At 24.3% G+C, this 21,240-nt stretch overlaps 4 protein-coding genes and 2 long non-coding RNA genes across 15 annotated transcripts; 4 read left to right on the top strand and 2 right to left on the bottom strand.

Moving 5' to 3' along the window:
• Nucleotides 1-461: 461 nt before the first annotated feature.
• Eb1 (microtubule-associated protein RP/EB family member 1) lies at nucleotides 462-6,555 on the bottom strand. 4 transcript variants are annotated; one of them, XM_074255606.1, is made up of 8 exons: nucleotides 6,017-6,335; nucleotides 5,010-5,310; nucleotides 4,014-4,248; nucleotides 3,672-3,728; nucleotides 3,393-3,481; nucleotides 3,151-3,303; nucleotides 2,865-2,944; nucleotides 462-1,665 (listed from the first exon to the last, which is right to left on the bottom strand). In XM_074255606.1, the coding sequence occupies exons 2-7, from the start codon at nucleotides 5,274-5,276 to the stop codon at nucleotides 2,903-2,905; spliced, it is 843 nt and encodes a 280-aa protein (XP_074111707.1). In that variant the 5' UTR covers nucleotides 5,277-5,310; nucleotides 6,017-6,335; the 3' UTR covers nucleotides 462-1,665; nucleotides 2,865-2,902. The 4 variants fall into 4 exon arrangements, with proteins under 4 accessions (XP_074111707.1, XP_074111706.1, XP_074111705.1 ...); XM_074255605.1 differs by lacking the exons at nucleotides 2,865-2,944; nucleotides 6,017-6,335 and adding an exon at nucleotides 6,497-6,555; XM_074255604.1 differs by lacking the exon at nucleotides 2,865-2,944 and having other exon boundaries at nucleotides 6,017-6,332.
• A 924-nt stretch (nucleotides 6,556-7,479) lies between these two features.
• LOC141536596 (uncharacterized) lies at nucleotides 7,480-14,357 on the top strand. 2 transcript variants are annotated; one of them, XM_074257233.1, is made up of 4 exons: nucleotides 7,480-7,725; nucleotides 9,814-10,038; nucleotides 13,491-13,675; nucleotides 13,750-14,357. In XM_074257233.1, exons 3-4 carry the CDS (start codon nucleotides 13,552-13,554, stop codon nucleotides 14,169-14,171), a joined length of 546 nt encoding a protein of 181 aa, XP_074113334.1. In that variant the 5' UTR covers nucleotides 7,480-7,725; nucleotides 9,814-10,038; nucleotides 13,491-13,551; the 3' UTR covers nucleotides 14,172-14,357. The 2 variants fall into 2 exon arrangements, with proteins under 2 accessions (XP_074113334.1, XP_074113335.1); XM_074257234.1 differs by lacking the exons at nucleotides 13,491-13,675; nucleotides 13,750-14,357 and adding exons at nucleotides 8,661-8,761; nucleotides 12,141-12,309 and having other exon boundaries at nucleotides 7,511-7,725.
• On the top strand, nucleotides 10,297-12,036 carry LOC141536594 (uncharacterized). The gene is made up of 2 exons (XM_074257231.1): nucleotides 10,297-10,997; nucleotides 11,374-12,036. Exons 1-2 carry the CDS (start codon nucleotides 10,463-10,465, stop codon nucleotides 11,694-11,696), a joined length of 858 nt encoding a protein of 285 aa, XP_074113332.1. The 5' UTR covers nucleotides 10,297-10,462; the 3' UTR covers nucleotides 11,697-12,036.
• Nucleotides 14,014-21,217, bottom strand: LOC141536603 (uncharacterized). Its single transcript, XR_012480754.1, has 3 exons — nucleotides 21,085-21,217; nucleotides 16,641-16,824; nucleotides 14,014-14,142 (listed from the first exon to the last, which is right to left on the bottom strand). It is a non-coding gene; the product is annotated as an uncharacterized LOC141536603 (long non-coding RNA).
• LOC141536605 (uncharacterized) lies at nucleotides 15,283-16,628 on the top strand. The gene is made up of 3 exons (XR_012480756.1): nucleotides 15,283-15,582; nucleotides 16,004-16,210; nucleotides 16,350-16,628. It is a non-coding gene; the product is annotated as an uncharacterized LOC141536605 (long non-coding RNA).
• Nucleotides 16,679-17,979, top strand: LOC141536599 (uncharacterized). Of its 6 annotated transcripts, none has more exons than XM_074257242.1 (4): nucleotides 16,679-16,841; nucleotides 17,346-17,512; nucleotides 17,566-17,617; nucleotides 17,757-17,979. In XM_074257242.1, the coding sequence occupies exons 2-3, from the start codon at nucleotides 17,350-17,352 to the stop codon at nucleotides 17,601-17,603; spliced, it is 201 nt and encodes a 66-aa protein (XP_074113343.1). In that variant the 5' UTR covers nucleotides 16,679-16,841; nucleotides 17,346-17,349; the 3' UTR covers nucleotides 17,604-17,617; nucleotides 17,757-17,979. The 6 variants fall into 6 exon arrangements, with proteins under 6 accessions (XP_074113343.1, XP_074113341.1, XP_074113342.1 ...); XM_074257241.1 differs by having other exon boundaries at nucleotides 16,685-16,841; nucleotides 17,582-17,617; XM_074257240.1 differs by having other exon boundaries at nucleotides 16,682-16,841; nucleotides 17,566-17,979.
• Nucleotides 21,218-21,240: the final 23 nt, after the last annotated feature.

Raw genomic sequence — 21,240 nt, 5'->3', positions numbered from 1 at the left:
ACGTAGTACATCATTAAAAAAATTTTTTTTTTTTTTCAAAGCATTCAGTAGCATATATTGTCTAATTCAATTATGAACATGATAAACCTAATTTTAATTAAAATAATCAGTAGAAAAAAGAATTATACTTAGTACTATTTTAAAAACAATAAGTAAAAAATACACATATTATTTAAAAAAATTTCAATTATTTATTTTTTTTAATAGAAAAACGAAAAATGACGGACAACAGCACAACCAAACTGATAAATAGAAAATTGCAAGAAAAATATGTGATTTCATTTACTTTCGCTTAAATATCAACTCTTATTTATTTATTTATTTTAAACTTTAATTACTCGTGCGTATGTGCATTTACATGAAAGATTATTAATCAAGTAAATATATCTATTTACTCAAATATTAAACTTTCAATTAATATTATTACTCTTATCCTTCAAGTTTCACTTATTAAACACCAATAACATTATAAATATTATTTATTCTTCTTCTTTTTTTTTTTTAAAACCAAAAATGAATTGCTTTCTATTCGACGTTGATTCCATCGATATTAAATTCTTATTCATAATTCAATTTTACATTTAATAATTCTTTTATCGATACTTTTACAGAAGAGCCATATAGTTTTTAAAATGACTGAGTACTATATGTATATTATTTGAATATTTTCAGATCTAAGTTATCTAAATTTTCTGTACAAGCTACAATTAATTTAGACAATTGAAAACAGTGAAAGTACTTATAATAATATATGTAAATAATTTTTTAAAAAATGCAAACGAATCACAATCACTCGTCACATTTATACGAAATTATTTCGTGTGGCGTAGCGTGCTCTTATAGTTATTATTGTTGATATAAAAAATTAACAATTACTTATTAGTGATAGTCGAACAAAATGTAACGGAAAGAAACAATTTACAAAAGAAATTGAAACCAATCTATTTTTGTGAAAACTTTACAATGTAATTAATGATTAAAATAAAATTAAAAAAAAAAAAAAAAAAAAAAAAAAAACAGAAATTGAATAATAAAATTAACATAAATTACCAAAGAATATTATAAATCTTAGGCACGAAGAACAAGGTTTGTTCTGCAGCATTAACATTATATTTAATTTGTTCCGACTCTAATATTTGTGAACGCCATCATCTTTTTTTTACAAAGATCATAGAACGCAGGATCACACGTAGATGTAAATGCTTAAAAAAAAATAAAAAAAAATAAAAAAAAAAAAGTTACACTATCACGTTTCACATACTAATTAAGTCTGTTGACTCTCTAACACATAATTTGGTTTTGATACAATTGTAATCTATTATTGGTGTATTTATTATTTTTTTAATTCATCTTCTGAATAGTTCGAATAGTTACACAAAATGCAATTTAGCTTTAACTCAAATATTGTATGAAAAAAATGTCTGGATAATGCTAAAACAGCTAAATGATAAATTAATAGATATTATTAATAATGCGCGAAAGGTAGTAGATTTTTTTTACTGGCTCACGAATGATAGCGTACAGTAACGCTATTAAAATTCACTGCTGTTTTGATGATTGAGTAAATTGATGATGGTGATGATGATTATCTAAGTTTGGTTAATATTCTTCGTCATCTGGAGCAAGACCATCACCTTCCAATTCTTCTGGTGGTGCAAAACCATCCTGCAAATAAAAACAAAACCCATGTTAATTATAACTGCTTTAAGATTAAGTTAAACTTGGTCAAGTTGATTATTTTAAAATTTTTTTTAAAGCCACGTGAGCTTCTCAAGCTGCAATCTCTGAGAAGAAAAACATTCGAGCCAATTCATGTGAGAAGAAATATCCATTCGTTTTTTTTTTTTGTCGTTCCAAAATTCATTTATATACGTGTAAACTTTATTATGTCACTTTTTTTATTTTTCATTTACGGTCAGTGTTTTTAAATAAAATGACGATTTCAATTTGCGTGATTTATTGAAGCGCTTTTACAAGCTATCTTCAGCCATTAATTAACACAATCCCTATTTGACCATATATTCCACTATTTAATTTATGTTAATATTATTTTGCATAGTAATGAAGCACTTGTGATGATTAAATAATTATAAATATCAAATAATATAAATGAAAAAAAAAAAAAAAAAAAAACCCTTAGTATAGAGAATCCAAACATTGTCAAATATTTGTTATTTATATTAAATTAATTCATAAAAGTCAAATTATTAAAAGGATAAAATGCTGTATGATGTTACAAATATTTCAAAATAAAATTAAAAAAAAAAAAAAAAACTTTACCACTGATTTATTACAACCAATAAATTAATTAAATCTCAATGCCTAAATTTAAAAATGTTATAAAATTTTTCGGAAAAGAGAATTTATTTAAATCAGTAGAATTCCAAATAAATTTCGTTCAAAACTTTAGTGCTTTCAATTAAGAAAAAAAAAACAAACGTGCAATAATGTGACTTTACATAATGATACAAACACAAAATGAATGAGTAGATAGAAATAGTGTCAATATTTAATTTTTTTTTTTTTTTTTTTTTTTTTAATGCTATGACAAAGAGGAAGATAAGAGTTGATTCAACAAATACATATGATTATGACTATACTACTAAGTTAACTCTAATGAATGATTAGATTTTCAATTAAATAATTAGTATGACTTGATAACTTATCTGCGGAGACAAACACAACCTTTACCACACAACCCTTATACTGAAAAAAATTACTCTAAGCCCAAATTACTCAATAAAATCCCTGAGATATTTATTTATTTTTTTAATTTTTAGAGGGTCGTCTGTAAATATCAGAATGACGACCTAAGAACGAAGAAGACTACCAGATCAGAAGATCTACCATTCTCATTATGTTACCTTTAATTTGCGAAATGAAAGATAACCGACAAGGATGATTAATAATTTTCTGCGATGTCATCGTGACTATTTCCATTCTCCTGAAATCATTTTAGGGTAAACATTTCTCGCTCGTTCATTTTAATTATTATTTTTTTTTTTGTTGGATGAAAAAATATTTCTGTCTTGATATCACCAAGTTGTATGTGGAATTTATCAGTGGTTTCAAAATAAAAATATCTATTTTTGACTTTTAAAAGAATTACAAATAACGGTAATAACTATCATAATTACAAACTAAAATTACCTCGGTAGCATAAAGAACATCCAATATTTTTTGTACGATTGGTGGTTGATCTTCCTCACTCTCTTGACACATCAATTCAATATCTCGCAATTTACCAAAGTAAAAATCTCGTTCCTTCTCCAAACCATCAATTGTTACTTTGAGTTCAGAAACCTTTAATTAATAACACAAAAAAAAATGTATCACTACTCAATAATTATTAATGTAAAAAAAAAAAAAAATTAATTAATTTCAATTTGTACCTGGGAAGTGAGCTCATCCACTTTACCATTATCTCCACGACTGCCGATGGTTTGTTTTATTGGTTGACGGGTAGGTTGAATTTTGTTTACTAAATTAAAAAAGAAAATAATTATTAATGAAATAATAATTAACAAGAATTAGATAGTTATTAGACCATGTAAAATTATATACAGTGTAATATATTTTTATTAAATACTCATGCAAACGCATTCACAATAGCATAGCATTACGCGAGCAAAAAAAATAATAACGAAAACAAATCATATGTAAATAATTACTAGGCTTTGTTGCGTTCTTCACTGCAGCTGAAGAAATTGTTGATACAGGAATATCACCTATAGACAATTGAATCTTACGATTTAAAAATGTGCGATTGTTATTTGCAATTATCAGTTAACTATTTCTCGCTATTTTTAATTATTTTTAGAAAAATCTATATTAGTTGTCTATTATTTTTTTGCAGCAAATTTAACTATTAGTAAAATTGTTAATAAATCTACTTTTTTCACAACGTTTTAAAAATTAATTTTTGCAAAAAAAATTTTATATTAATTAATTCATTAAATTTAATTTAAAATTCAAATCGTAATTAATAAAATAAAGTTTGGTGAGCATTATACCGGTACGCGCAATGGGTTTAGAAGCAGGTGGATCGCGTGGTGAAGGCCGTTTGATCATGCCTGAACCGCGTGGTACGTTACTTCCGCCACTACCCATGGGTTCACCTCCCCGCATTGCAAGTGCATCGTAAGCTTCGTTTCCGGAGTAGTTTGCGTCAAAGAATTTCTTGAACCACTGCAAGAACTCAAAGTTGTCTTGGAAACGACCTTTGATCAGCCTATCGATAGGTACAATCTGTAAATTAATGTAAAACAAAAAAAAAAGAAAATCTAATGTGCAAAACTAAATATTACCAAAGTTAATTTAAATTATAATTAAAATATACATAATTATATAAATTAATAAAATCTAATAATTAATACAATATATACATTTCTAAATAATATTAATTGACAAAATAAAAATGACCATTGGTGCAGCAAAAAAACAACCAACAGTGACATCCTCGAAGCCGGTGAAATAAATTTAATCGAGTGATATAATAAATAATCTATATACAAGATACCATGCAGATTAAACAGACATATAGTATTATTGAGTACATAATGTCATTGCAGAATAATGTACCCGGTTGTCTTTGTGCGATGTTACGCTGTTGTGGAATTGGTTTTTGATGCATTTGAGATGGTCGCGGCTGTGCTGGCAGCGGTACCAGTTGAGGATTTGATGAATTATGACAACCATCAACACCATTACCCAGTGGAACTCTGCCACGAGCTTCAAATGCATCGTACTCAAGTCCATCGTAATTTGCGTCAAAGAATTTTTTGAACCATTGCAAAAATTCAAAGTTGTCTTGGAATCGCCCTTTTATCAGCCTGTCCACTGGAATTACCTGATTGACCACGTCGTACAAAATATTTTTTTTTCTTTTTGTTTTATAAGTTAATTCTAATTTTTTTTTTTTTCTAACTTTGAATACTTAAAATTAATTTGTAACAATTTTATAGATATAAGTAATTATGTATTATTTTATTAATAATAATTTAGCTTACCTTATCGACGTTCATTTTTTTAAATGCTCCCTGTAGAATTTTGAAATTCTGTATGTACTCATGCTCCAAGTTAGTACGGAATTTGACTCTCTTTAAAGGTACACAACCAGGGAAGAGCATGTCCATGAATTGGCAATAAACAGCACCCGTACATAATTCTTCAATTTTCGTGAAAGATGATTGCAGACAATCGTTAACCCATGCAAGCATGTCATGTCTACTGAGGTTGTCTGTTGTCACATTAGTCGCATAAACATTTACCGCCATCGTTAATATTTTTGTTTTTCAACTTTTATATTATCTGTAAAATAAAATTTAAAACATGAGTTTTTAAATTACCAGTATTCTGAAATTTTATGAAAAAAAAAACGCAGTTATAACTTGAACGTACAGAATTAAAAAAATTTACAGTTTGTAATTTACAAGTTTGAGCAATTAAAAAAATCAGCGATATATAGAACTTATTAACTAACTGTAATTTTTATACAACCAATCCGATTTTTTTATTCACAAGTCTTATGTGTAACATAAATAAGTGAAATAAAATAAACCTGTTTTAGAAAAGAAAATAAAAAAAAAAATATTAAGGTATAAACTGGCAAGTCTAGACGTTGTGAAAATTTTTGAATGGTGAGTGTGTTGCTAGGTTAGTTTACGAATAGTCACAACTTCCTGTCCATATTTAGCAACTCAAGATAATAATATATACATGAAGATATGAATAAATATGTGAATAAAAAGAGGAACCGCGTGTCCGGCAAAAATAGGAGACTTAGGGTATTTTTTAACACCACAATGCCACCGAGTTATATGGGAGATTGAACGCCGTGTAGAGGGACCAGGGAATTTGTTAATAAAAAATTAAAAAGAAAACGAAATAAAATAAAACCGCATGATCAAGGACCACCGAAGGTCATAACCATTGCTGGATAATGTATAAATATATTTATGATTATTAATTAAATGGAAATGGATAAATTATACGATTAGTCTCGTTTATTACTTACCAATGCCACAAAGAAAAAAATTATTTATATCGGGAGTGGTTCACCGCGCACATAAATGACAAATGTACCCGGTACGGAACAGAATCGCTTGGTTTGTAATCCGTAGAGTCACAGACACTAAGTGTACGGAGTTAAGTATACTTATATACTTATATATAGGAGTTTAAGTATATGTGTGCAATATTGCAGACTAGAGTATGTGAGATAAGGAAAAAAGTCTTCTAGCGTTAACGGTTTTTACGGATTGGCCAATTGGCCCTTAACAACCGACTCTCAAATACTCAACGTGATAACTCCCAGACCACAAGATGTTTTATTGCCAATGCTAAAATTAATCGAATCAATTAAAATAAGTTTATAAATTAATTAAGTGATGAAGTTTTTTTTAATCGATCAATTGGTTGTAGAAAAATACTTATTCTTTTGTTTATTTAATATAAGTTAATTGATTTGTAACAAACAAAAAAATTTCAATCATACCTGTCAGACGCCTGATAAAATTTTCTCTAGACAAGCTCTATACTTATATATTTAACAGTTTAGTATCAGGGTGCCTTTCATCCGATATAAGTGACATCTTCCGAATGATCATTAAACTAGAAAAGTCCCTATCTTCAAAGACAATTACGGTAAACTGATTCGACCCGCCAATACATTTTTAAAATAAGACAATTCATGAAATTGATGACATTGAAGTTAGCTATCACTTGACAATTTTTTTATTTTATTTAACAAAAAAATTTTTTCCAAAAAATTGTTTTTAAAAAATTGCATTTTTAATTTTTTTTTAATTTCTAGATGTCAATTTTTTTTTGCCATAATTTATTTTTTATAGCAATTGAATTATTAAAAAAATTAAATGTTATCAAAAAACAAATTTTCTTAAAATTTATAACTAAAAAATTATAATTATGAATTAATTAGAGTTGACTTGTTTTTTTTTTTAATTAAAATAAAAAAAAATTTCAAGTGTCAATAATTGGGCCTTTTACCTTATATAAGCTTAATGTTTCCCTACAATAAAAACACATGAGAGTGTGAAGTTAGTCAATAGTCGAAACTCGCAAAAAAATGGAACCTGATTCCTATTGGTCAAAATTAAGGCGCGCGCGTAGCGCGCTATTCAAATTTCTAGTAACATTAAAATTTTGTCACTGGTCATTGCAAATTTTCATGGTAAGTTATCGACTAAACTCAATGATTTTTTAATACAATCAAAATATTTAATTGTGATACTTGAAGACAATTAATTTCTATTTTAAAAATTCATTATTTATCCATTTAATAGTTTATTAGACAATTATCATTTTTTTAAAAATAGAATCAACAATAATATTATTTAATTGCCATATTGATATGTTAAAATATTAATTATTCTCTATTACAAGCTAACTTCAGTATCATAAGAATTTTGTTTTTTTTTTCATTACGAAAAAGCTAACATAGAAACAGCACTTAACAATCGATATACTCGTCTTATTACAGGTTACTCAACGGACGCTCATTTCATAGACATTTCTTGTTACTAACGCGTAATAAATTCCTGTTAAACGAAATATTACCGTTCAATTGAATTCACATTATAAATAACCGCTGATAATATTTATTTAAACAACAGCTGATTATTAAAAATTAGACCAATTGGTGACATGAAGCGGCAATTATTATTGAAAAATTCAACAATTGTAAACACAGTTACAAGCTTCTAGGTAAGACATAATTTTTTATATTACTTGTAAATTTTACATGTGGTGGAACTATTAAAATTATTTAGCTTTTTCCCTCCATTAATTTTTTTAATTCCTGATACTTTACTAATTATTATTATTATAATAATTATTTTTATAATCACTAATAAATTATTTACCAACCTTCCGTTTTTTATTGCGTAGTAATATTTTAGCATGACTTTTTTAATGCAAAGTATCAATAGAATAATAAAACGTTAAATACGTATTATTATCTTGTAGTGTGATACAACTTTATAAAATCGCCATATATATGTCTACAGTATAATATATTTAATAATTTAGTACATTAATAGTATGTTATCTTATTTTTGATTAGCAATTAATTTATTTTTTATTTTTAGTTGAAAAAAAAAATTCACCCACGCATCAAAAAATTCAACTGCAAATAGATTACATTTATATTTTTAGAAATTGTTAACGGAGCAGTTCATTAAAGCAAATTAATGTTCGGAAACATATTTATCAATATATATATATATATAATGTCTACTATAGGCATACGTACGAGTAGTTGCAAATAGTACATAAAATATACCTACATGAAAGTATTACCATTATTACATATCGTGTTGCTACAGTTACAATTGCAATACATCTCTTTGATGAATTGACGTATGTACTTATACGAAAGATTAATAGTATTTATTTATTTGAGAATTTATTAATTATTTGAGCTAAATATTTTTATTGTGAAATAGTGTAATTTATATTCTTATTCGCGTAGTGCAATTTGTTATTTAATTTTAAAATATATTTGTTTTAATTTAAATTATATATTTTTGGGTGGTGGACTTTTGCTATTCTCTATACTCATTATAGTACTGATTATTTTTATGTGGTGGTAATTTGAAACAAAAGTTTATTAAATTTATGTTGTAATACGTGTATTACAGCTATAAGACAAAACTACAGATGCCATACATTCTGGTACGTGGTAATCTTGCGTCCTACAGTCACAGATATCCTTGGAGAGTGCTCGTTTCTGGTTTGAAAGGTATCACATATCTGTTATTGTTATTTTTATTTATTTTATTTTAACAATTTATCCTTTTGTTATAACGTTTGCATCCTACTCTATTTAAATGAATGTGCATCTTGTTGATAATTAATAATTGCATTTATAGAATTTTTTTCCCTAGGAAAGTTTTTTGTGAACAATAATCAGAGAAGAAAGCATCGACAATTTTTATAATTTTTATAGTTATAATTTTATCAATTATTTATTTATTTATTTATTATATTATTTGAACGCTAATCGGTATTACACAACAATTATTAAATTCTTTAAATTATAAATTTTTAAATCCTGAAATTTTTACTCGAAAATTGCACTAATAAAAGTTTGGCGGTGCCTCGAAAATATTAAATAATTAAAAACAAAAAAAAATTAACAGTGTTATTAATATTATTGCAAAATTTATTTCTTGAGATTATTTATAGGATTAAATTTTAAATATTAAATAATTTGTTGGATTTTTTTTGGTCGATATAAAATTCCGAATTGGACACTGACCAAGACGTAATTAAAAAAAAAAAGTGATGATCAGGATTGAAAATTTGAAAAGATAATTTTTAAATTTTGAAATTGAAAAAATTAAATATATTAAAAAAAATGTTATTTTTTATTTTAGCCACAAATTATTTAAAAAAAAATCATATATTTACAAAAATTTAATGTTGAATTTTTTTTTTTATAATCTTTAAATATTCTTATAAAATAAAAAAAAAATATCAATATTTTTTTTTAAGCGAAAATAATAGTAATTACATTATTCAATTAAGATTAAGATGTTAAATATCTAAAGCGAATTAACTACAAGACATTACACAATAATTTAATAAAATATAATTTTTAATACATAGTTTATAAAATCCAAAAAAATTGTCTGATGCTGTTTAGTTTGATAATTATTATTATAATTTATAGTTACTCATTTTTATAAACACTTTAATCTACAAATTAGTAATTAAAATTAAGAAATTTATTATTTATAAAAAAAATTTGAATAATTATTTATTAAAAAAAAAAAAATTAATTTGTTATAGCGACTGACATTGAACAACTAACCCGTTTTGCGTCTGGTGGCTACTGCGACGATTCAACAATTGTTTATTTACAACATCCTTGTGTAATATTAACGGCACTAGAAGTTCTGGGTTACAAAGTAGTTGCTTCATCTAGTACGAGTGTAAAACAAGACTACAATGAGTATATGTGGACTATGAGAAAAGATTTTGCAGAACCTGAGCCTGATACAATTGTTAAATCAGGTATGATATATTAAAATACAATCATTATTATTATATTATTATACTTAAAAAATTAATTTCTGCCATATTTTATTAATTTGATGGTTGTACTTGTACTTAATAATTAAAAATTATATTGCGCGTTTATTATTAAAAATTAATTAAACTATTGAAAGATACGCTTTATTACGTTCGTACATAAAATAAATATAATAATTAAATTAGATAATTAAAAAACATAAATACATAAATATATTTTTTTTTTATAATTAGTTATACTTTAAAAAGTACGGGTCGTGATATTTTATTGTAGTAATTGGGGCAAATTAAGTCAAGAATAAAAAAAACCCATTACTTTGAAATAATCACCAAGAATCATCACATCAGTCATCACGATCATAACAGAAAATTAGACGGCCAGTAATTGTTATAACTTTCAACAACCATGGTGAAAAAACGTGGACTTGTTTGGACTTATTATCACAAAAAAGTTGATGGAACATCTGTTGTTGCATTTTGCAAATTTTGTAATCGATCTTATATTCAAAATGCAACGCGAATGGAAAAACATTTAGCGCGTTGTGAAAAAGCAACACCTGAAGTGAAAGCATTATTTTTACGTGTGTCTACAAGTAAGCGCGTAAACAGAGCACGTTTATTGGGCGCTAAGATTGGCGGTACTTGGATCAAGAAAAATGGTGATGTCACACTTGATATCAGTAATCTCACCGAAGCCGATTTGGAAGATATCAGTGAGTGGAATCGCCAGAAAGAAGAGTTGAAGGAATTCCGTAATCACAGTGAAATTGTAGTACCAGCTCAGAATGTCGAATGCCTTGAGGAGGAAGATGATCCTACTTGGTCACCAGAACAAGAACATCCAAAGACTAATAATCGTCCTTCCGAAGTTGAGGATAAAAAATCAATTGTTACTGTGAAAGAAAACAATGAGTACGAGTCAATTCCTGATCATGATTATGGTATGATTTTTTTTTTTTATTATTATTTATAATTACAGAGAAATTTTGGTAATTATTTACAAATGGGTCAACCCCATTTTGGGTCATAGAAAAATTTTTTTTTTGATAGATTGTTTTTTTCTCCAAAAAAAAAAAAATATATAAATCAAAAAAAAAAGAAAAAATATTGGCTTTCATGTTTTTGGATAAAATTTATATTTTATCTTTTTTAATTTATATTTTTTTGAAAAAAAAAAAAAAAAAAAAAATTATCAAAAAATAAATTTTCTATGGCCTAAAATGAGGTTGACCCCACTCGTAAATAATTACTGAAATTTTTTAAAAAATTCAGAGTTATTTTATATAATTTATTTTTTTTTTTTTATAATGTTTTTAGAATTAACTGAAGAAGAAGAAGCACAAGTTGTTTGTTACGACGAAAATGATTTTGAAAAAGCACCGATTAACGATCAAATGAGTACTAAGTCACCTGCAGGAGGAAGTTCACCTTTGAAAAATAAAATTCTTCATGAACAATTATTAGAGCGAAGAACTTTGAGAAAAATCGCTGAGATAGAGTTGAAACGTAAAACATTAGAATTAGAACGCAGTCAATATGAATTTGAACAGGAAAAAATATGTGGTGAAGTACGATGGGCACATGAAAAGCGTTTAATGCAATATAAAGAAGAACGCGAACGTAAACTAAGTCAACAATAATTTTTTAACAATTCATTTAATTATTTTTATTATTAATTATTTTTTATTTTTCATTTCTCATTTTTACTTATCATTTGTTTTAGTTAAGTATTCAGCGAGTTATTAGAAAAAAAAATGTTCGTGAGTACGAAAAAAGCGTTTCTTTCATATAATTTACTTTTTAATATTATTCCTACACATTAACAAGTTTATCAATAAAAGTTGTGACTTTTTTTTAATTAATTATGAAAGTAATATTAAGTACAACTATACATTATTTAAATTTGTAATGTATATATTTTGTAGAAGTAATACAAAAAATTGTTAAAATAAAATATTGTAATAAATCTTTTAATTTTTCGACTAAAATTTTAAATTATAATTTTAAAAACTAATGTTCCCTAATTTCAGAATTTCAGTTAAAAATAATTATTCTATACCGATCTAAATGTATTTTTTTTTTAGAACTAAAAGACAACGAAGTTTGAGAGTTATTTATATTTATTTGATAAAAAAAAATATAAATATAAAATGAGTGACCAAAAATTAGCTGAAAATATCGGTTCCTTGATTGCAAATGAATGTTATTATTACGTTGCCGTAAAAGGTTCACCATTTGCTACGGACTGTTCTGTATTTGGATTGATAGCTGATGAAATGCAGGCACTTTGTAAACGTTTTCCTAATTCAGGAACTGATGTTATGAACGGCGTACTGATCAAAGGTTCATATTTTTTTTTTAATTTTAACTATTAAATTATTTTGCAATTGCTTAATGATTAAAAAAAATTACCGGGTAATAATTTTATAGATTGAAAATTTAATTTCAGGATCACCAATTCCGGTTATAAATGCACTGGCTGAACTGGGATATCGGATCGTGTCTAGTACTGGAGAAGCGGAGATACTTTGGACATTGCAAAGAGAAATTTAAATAAATTATTTATAAATAATCTAACAAAGTTATTACGCACTACATATTAATAATTAATATTATTGCACTTGATATTGTCTATCTGGAGAATAATCCATTTTATTGAGCGATAGAAAATTTATTTTTAATATGCATCACTTACTCCAAGAATTCCATTAGTATAATTAGCTTTTTTCTCTTTTTCAATTATTTTTTATCGATCACAATAGCATTTAAAATAATTTACGGATATAAATAAATAAAAAAAAAAAAAAAAAAAGTATTTATTTTTCTATAATCAATCCATTAAATTTTATTCCAAATAATGAACTTTGAAGCGTATGAATCAAAATAAAAAATGATTAAATTTATTTTTATTGAATTTATAGAAAAAAATTTTAACAATTTTTATACATTTAAATTTTATTAACAGGTACAACTTATAAAAATGATAAATATGGCAGTTTAATAGATATAATTAAGAAAAAAAATTTTTATCAAAATAGTATTATTTAAAAAAAATTCAATAATTATCTTTATTATTTATAAATTAATTTTGAAATTTATTTCTGTACTTAAAATAATAACAATGGAACAAAATAGTGTCAATTTAAATATAATGAAAAAAAAAGACCAAGTATATATGATTGATAGTGAGATTATAGTTTTTTGACTTTAATAAATATTAGCAAATTATTTTATAAAACATACCAATTGATTTTAACGAGTTACCTAATCGATGATAAAATAAATTTATAATTATATACTTTATTGTATTAAATGGCAGCCTAATGATATCTACAAAAATTAAAACCATGTAATTTCGTGCAATAAATAAAATTGCATTTAAATAATTGTTAATTTTTTTTCTAAAAGATTCAATATAATTTTTAATACTCTAGATAAGATTAAGATTAAAGAACGCCGAGGAAGATTTAATTTTAAAAAGTCCAATTAATAATTATGGAGGAAAAAATTAATCACGACCACGGTCATGATCATAATTATGTATGTAAATTAGATAGTGGAACTAATGTCCGTCAGACAATTTCCGAAATGGATTTTGAACGTGGAATCTGGTACGCAGGTTTGTAAAAAAATTATTTATTATTGCTAATTAATCTTCTGTTGACTAATTTTTAAAATAAAAAATTTTTGAAGCTCAATCAGATGATATTGCTCGGGTGAAGCAGCTTTTGGATAAAGGCGCATCTGTTTCTGAGGAAGATTCTGCTGGATATACGGCTCTTCATTATGCAGCTCGCGCGGGACATTATGATGTATGTAAGCTCCTGTTAGAACACGGTGCTCGGGTGAATGCAATCACGCGATGCGGTCGAGCAACACCACTTCACAGAGCTGCTAGCAGAGGAAATGAAGATGTAGTACGCTTGCTGTGTAAATTTGGAGCTGATTTAAATATTCAGGATGCTGATGGATATACTGCACTTCATCGAGCAGCTCTTGCGGGTTCGCTGAGTGTTTGGAAGCTTTTGGTTGATAAAACTTCGGCGGATGTCGTTGATAATAATGGCCATACTGCGGCACAGTTAGCTAAAATTCAAAATAAATTTATTATTTAATGAATATTGTAGTTTTTTTTTTTTTTTTTTTTTAATGATATTTTGTCTTAATTATTAGCTAAGAAATATTTAATTTTTTCCACTTTTATTATTCTCATATTTATTCATCAAACACTATTAGCACTTTTTGTCGCTTTAACTTAATAAATGAATTTTATTAATCTTAGAAAAATGTTTATTTTTTAATTTTAGTATGTGTGTTAGATTTAATTTTACAATAATTAAAAAAAATTTTTTTTAATGTTATTTCATTATTGTATTTTTAACAATGAAATAAATTATTATTATTTTTATTTTAATAGTAAGTGATAATATAATCGTTGAAATGGTTGATGATGATAATGAATGTTTTTTTTTTTTTCTAAAGTATATTTAAGTGTATCCTAAATATACAGATTATTTACAATAATAAAGTTAGCCGTCGTTTTTAATTTTTTGATTATTTTTAATCTATTAAATTAGAACTAAAAAAAATTTTTGAAAAATTGCACTTATAGTTTTTTCAAGTTTTGTACAAATAAACATTTTTTTTTATTTTTTTGTAATAATTATGATTTTTAATTTATTAAAATTTCTAAATGTCTATTTTTTTAATTCAGTAATTTATTTATTAGAAAAATTGTTTAAATTATTGAATATCTGCTGAATTAATTTTCATAATAATTCTTTTAATAAAAAAAAAATTCTTAAAATTTTTAGATGTCGGCTAACTTGATTTTCATAGATTATTTTCGTTCTTAGAAACAGTCGTGAAATAAGAAACTATCATATTTATTTACTCACCACAATGCGTATCTTAAATAACATTTTATGATAAACAGATGACGTTAAATTTAGCTGTCATTTCACAATTTTTTTAATTTTATTTTAAACAAATAAAAATCATAGCAAAAAAAATTATTAAAAAAGTGGACTTGTAGAAATTTTAATAAATTAAAAATGCAATTTTTTAGAACAAATTTTTTTGTTAAAAAAAATTAAAATATTAAAAAGTAAATTTTAATTATTCTTCAATATTTAAAAAAAATCTATTTTAATATTTGATTGCAGTAATTCATTAATAAAAATTATATTTATCATTTAACACTGTATTAGCAATTATTTATTAGAAAGTTTCTATAAAATTAAATAATTCATTTTTTTTAACTTTAATTTCCCTGCAAGAATTTTTTTTTATATTTTTACTTCAATGTTTTATATATATATATATATACCATCAAGAAATGGAATGGAAAAAAAGGCAAGAAGAGGAATGTATGTATACGACAATTACGCGATCGCGATTCATTTGTTTCTTCCGACGAAATTAATCAACAGAAAGATTTTGTTTCACGCCACTCGACATTCGTCATTCGATCGCTGTTCATGGTGGGTTGAATGTGTGTTAGTTGACTTATTACTATTGAAATATGTAATTATTTTAATGTAATTATTTAATATTGTCTATAAAATAATTTTTAAAAAACTCGATTATAATTTAAACTTGCAAAAAATTGAACGTTCATTGTTTTCTCAACAATGAAAAATTAATAGAATTATTGATACTGAAGTTACCCGACATTTTTTATTTTTTGATTTTGTTTAAATTAATAAATTAAAACTAAAAAATATATTTTTTTAATTGCACTTAGAATTTTTCAAATTTTTTACAAATTAAGTTAAAAAAAAAGCTTTTGTAATAATTTTTTTTATAAAAAGAAATTCTCAAAATTTTTAGATGTCGGCTAACTTAATTTTCATAATTACTGTATTACTATTTCACTGTATTGAAGAAAAAAATAAATCATTTAATTTTATGATAATTTTTCTAAATACTTCAATTTTTTTTCCAGTTAAAAAACTTACGGAATTTCAGTTTCAAGGATGGCATTTTATATGATTGTTAAAGGTGTTTATACAGGGCTAAAGACAAAGTATATCTGTTAGTATATAGTATATAGATGAACTTGATTTAGAGCTTCGAGAATCTTTTCATGAAAAATTTCAAATACCTTTACAAAATAATGAAATACTCGATGATCATTTGATATTTCATCGAAGTAAGTCTCACATAATTTTCTTAATATTTCTTACAACTTAAACGTCATAAATAATACTAAATATATTAATGACACTTACATATATATATATATATATTTTAATATTAACAAAAAGTAAAATTATTAATATTATTTTCAGTTCCAGTAATTAAAGTATTGAATTTTTCCCATCTTTCTGAAAAGGAGTCAAGACCCGGTGTAATATGGACATTAGGAAAAAGAATTTGATAGTATCACTATTTGAATCATAACAAGTTACCATAAATGTGAATGTCTCAATTCTTTATTTTACACACTTAAATTTTCATGTTACTTACCATTACTACATGGGTAATAATTTATCAAACAAAATAATATTATGAAGATGTAATTCTAAAAATAACTTTGTTATTGATTCAATTCCAATAAAAAACAAACAAAAGAATTTCACCTTGATTTAAAAAAAATTTCCACGTTCAAATTTTCCCACAAGAAAATACAGGTTTTAAAAATGACAGTTTCCGGCAATTTTAGCCCTCGTGGTAGCAGTGGTATTTCAGTTTTCCATCCTCAAATGCACTCAATCGTTTAAAGTTTCTCGTACAGTGTAGGTCAATTTTCTTGAGATTTTTCATCTGAAAATTAAAAGAAGGTACGTTTACTTTTTCTATATTTTTGTTTTAAAAATTGCTATAAAAAATTATTAAAAATTTACGCTGATATTTCTAATTAATATTTTTTAAAAATAATGAAAATTAATAATATAATGATTTAAATATAGAATGCAACAGGTATTTGTCAACAACAAACATGCGTACGGCCTCAAATTTTTTAATGAATCATAACAAAGTATGGGGGAACTACGATCTATTCAGCGCGTCATCGACTAAAAACCAGCACTAAAATAAAATTATTATAATCCTAATTCTTGTTTTATAATTGTCAATCTACAAAAATATTTTATTTCAAAATTGAAAATTTTTTAAAAGATAAAAATTATAATAAAAGTTCAGCTTTACCAGCAATGGCCAAAATTTAGTGGGGTCATTTATAAAAAATAATTTTAATTTAAATGTAAAAAATTGTAAAATAAATCAAAGAACATAATTCAATTTTGTTTTATATTTAGATAATTATTATTTTATATTATTTACAGAAAAATGTCTAACATTGGAAATGATCAAAGTAGTGACACTTACATATGGATTCAAGGAAACATTCGTGGAGTTGGATGTTTAATATACGGAGCAACTTCTACAATAAAAGGGGCTTTACAAAATAACTTTAGAATAGAAGATGCGACCAATGGTGACCATATTGCTGGTAAATTTATAAATTAAAAATATTTTTAATTGTTAATTAATTTTTTAATTCAGAATTTAAATTTTTTAGCGGCTCCTACAGTTGTTATTAATTTTTTAGTAACATGTGGGTATAGAATTAAAGAGACCACTACAATCGATTATTTCAATTTGCTTTGGACTCTTCAGCCTCAAAACTGCTAGTCTAAGACTGGTACTACATCAGTATTAATCAATTATTTTTTTTTTTTTTTTTTTTTTTAAAGAGAATATAATGGAAGTTGCAAATATACTTGGCCAGCAAGGATATAGAATGATAAATATTTATCCGAAACCAAATAATGAAGAATTTTATTCTATTTTCTTACAAAAGAAAACTTTTATTGTACAAAGTGCATTTTTAAATAGATCTAAATTATATTGGTAATTAATAAAAATATATATGTGTAAAATTTATAATAAATAAAATATGTTTCTACTGAGAAAAAATTTTGCATATCAAATTCTAATCAATTTTAAATTATTGAAAAATTATTATGTAATTTTTTAAAAAAATTGGTTAATATTTTATAATTGAAAATTTAATTAAAAAAAAATAAATTTAATACCTTTTAAAAAAAATTATTAAGAAAAATTATGTAACATTAAGTTTGATGAGAAAATTTAAATTAATTTAGCAAATATTTAGTAATTTTTTTAACAAATAAATTATCAAAAAAAAAAAAATTGACATAAAAAATATGAAAAATTAAAAATGCAATTTTTGAAAAATAATTTTATGGAACAAATTTGTTTGTTAAAAAAAAAAAAAATAAAAAAATGGTCAAGTGACTGGTAACTTTAATGTCATAACTTAGCTATATTTAAACTTTCCATTTTCAAATTTTCCCTCATTATCTAAGTATACATTTCCACTAATATAGTTTCCGGTCTTTTTCGCCACGAAAGCATTTTGGTTTTTCCGTATCCACCGACGCTTAGAAGTCGCATACCTCAAACGTCAGAAAGTGAAGGTGAGTTTTTCAGAATTTTCATAATTTTATTTTTCTAAGGCAATACAATAATTGTTATAAAAAAATTTTGCTGCTAAAATAAACGCGGTAAAACTTTTACTTACTATTAAGAATTTTTGAAAATAGAAAAATTTATTTAAGAGAAATATAATTAAAAACACATTCAAAAAGAAAATACTCAGAGACGCAATAAGTTTGTCGTTGGTAAATTAGTATTTTTCGGGGTATACTTTTAGTAAATAACTCAAAAAAATATTATTAAAATAATTCCGGTTGATATTTTATTACTTCTTTATTTATTTTTCAGAAATTTAAAAATTTTTATCCAAAACGGAGTTAAAAAAAATTTTATTAGAATGGCAGCCTCTAACGGTATTGAAAATGGTGTTTACATATGGGTCCAAGGAAGCATTCGAGGGGGTGCGTGTTTTGTGTACGGAGCAAACGGGGCCGCTCGAGATTATTTAAGACTGCATTTTCGAGCGAAAAATGATACAGCTGATGGAATGCACGTAGAAGGTAAGTTTGAATATTTTTTAAAATTATTAATGAAAATTAAATCAGCTGACGTCTAAAAATTTTTTATAATTTTTTTTTATTAAAAAAATTATTGCAAAAAAATATTTATAAAAAATTTCAAAAATTATAAGTGCAATTTAAAAAAAAAATTTTTTAGGTCTAATTTATTTAATTAAAAAAATCGACTAATTTTAATATTATAAATTATTAATAAAATAAATGTATACTTAAAAAAATGTATTTTATTTTTATTTCAGCGCCTGGAACTGCTGTTATCAATTCACTGAGAGCGTGCAATTATCATATATTCAACACATTATCATTAGAGGCCTTAAATATTTTATGGACTCTAGAACCAAATACATAATTATACTTAATTAGTGTTTAAATTTTACACTTAGCGTAATTGTGTAAAATATTAGAATTTTTTAAACTTAAATTTATTTAGAAAAAAATTTAAGTCGTTCATAAGACATCATATTGCTGGCTGGGTATTTGATAAATAATTAAAAAATTTATTTGCCATGCGAGTTTGCAATTACTAAACACACAATTATTGGAAGCTTTTTGAATATTTTATGGACTCTGGAATTGATAACGTAAATTTTATAAATTTTTACAGCGAATTAATTATACTAAAAAAAATATTTCTGATAATTATTACTAATGATTTTTTTTTTTTTTTTTTTTTTTTTAACACGTGGAATTTTTTCTATAATTTACTAAAAAATTTTTAATGTCTGTTAATTTGAGTGTCATAAAACTTTTGATGAATTTTCTAAACTCAAATTTATTTAGTAAAATTTTAACTCATTCATACCGATGAAACTACTGTCTGCTTTGTAATTTTAAGATTGACATATGTGTTGTGAGTTTGCAATAATTAGATACACAGCACATCATCATTAGAAGCTTAAATAATCAATTGAACTCTAGAATCAAATCTATAATTATATATAGTTAGAATTTCAATTGATACTTAGCGTAATTATATATCATATTATATAAATTTTGAAAACTGAAATTTATTTAGTAAAATTGTAACTCATTCATAACGGTTTAACTACAGTCTAATAGATAGTTATAAGATTAATATGATGATAATTTTTTATCAATGAATATTATGACTGAACCTTGAAGACTGATTTTATTGAAACTCATTAGTAAATTAGTAGTATAATTAAATAATTGACTGTTTAAATTGTTTAGTATCATAATTGGAGCCATCGATTAATTTTAAATTTTATTATATTAAATTTTATTGTTTTTTTTTTTTTTTTTTTTTAGTGTTCTTGTTTTCAATGCAACTGAAAAATAGTAAGACTGATTAAAATGACAAATGAATTACTTAATTAGTTTAATTTTTTTTTATTATAAAATTCATGTTTAAATAAAAATATTGCAATCATTTTATTTAAATATTTTTTCATTTATCTCCAATAACTATTTACAGATTTTAGTTATTTGAATTGATATAAGCGAGTTCGAGCGTATTTTTATCGAAGAGTTTATAATAAATATTTAGGTCACTACAACCTCAAGTTATTATTTTTAATAGCTGATATTTACGATAAGATCAAAAAAATTATTTATAATTAAGACTTAAGAAATTTTTAAAATAAAATTTTTTTTTAATGATACTAGAACAAATTTTTTTAAATAATAGAATTCGTTACATTAAATAACTTTTTTACTTTATTTAAGGAAGCCAAAAATATAAAAAAAAAATCTAAAGAATTTTTAAAAACATTAAAGATATTAATGAATATTTTTTTTTTTTAATTTTCACATGTGGAATTTTTTTAATTAAATATTTTTTTATGATAATTTAATTGCTATAAAATTATGACATTAAAGTTAGCAGTCTTGATAATTTAAAAATTTTTTTTTAACAAACAAATTTGTTTTGAAAAATTATTTAAAAAAAAATTGCATTTTTAATTTTTTAAAATTTCTACATGTCAATTTTTTTTGCTATAATTTATTTGTTAAAAAAATGATTAAATATCTGCTAAATTAATTTTCATAACAAAATTATAAAAAAAATTTTAATGTTTCTTACCTTCAGTGTTATAAATAATAATTTATAATTTTTTTTTTCAATCCAATTCTGTTCACTATAACTTTGTCGGGAAAATTTTTCTCTATAAAATTATATCATTTTATCTCGATATAATTTCTTATATACATTCAGCTGATTAATTCAAATGTAACGTTC

The sequence above is a fragment of the Cotesia typhae genome, unplaced genomic scaffold (genome assembly GCF_013202065.1).
Source record: "Cotesia typhae breed Kobodo isofemale line unplaced genomic scaffold, CoteBio_Ctyphae scaffold_152, whole genome shotgun sequence".
Lineage (NCBI taxonomy): Eukaryota > Metazoa > Arthropoda > Insecta > Hymenoptera > Braconidae > Cotesia > Cotesia typhae.
This window is presented reverse-complemented; position numbering and strand designations above follow the sequence as displayed.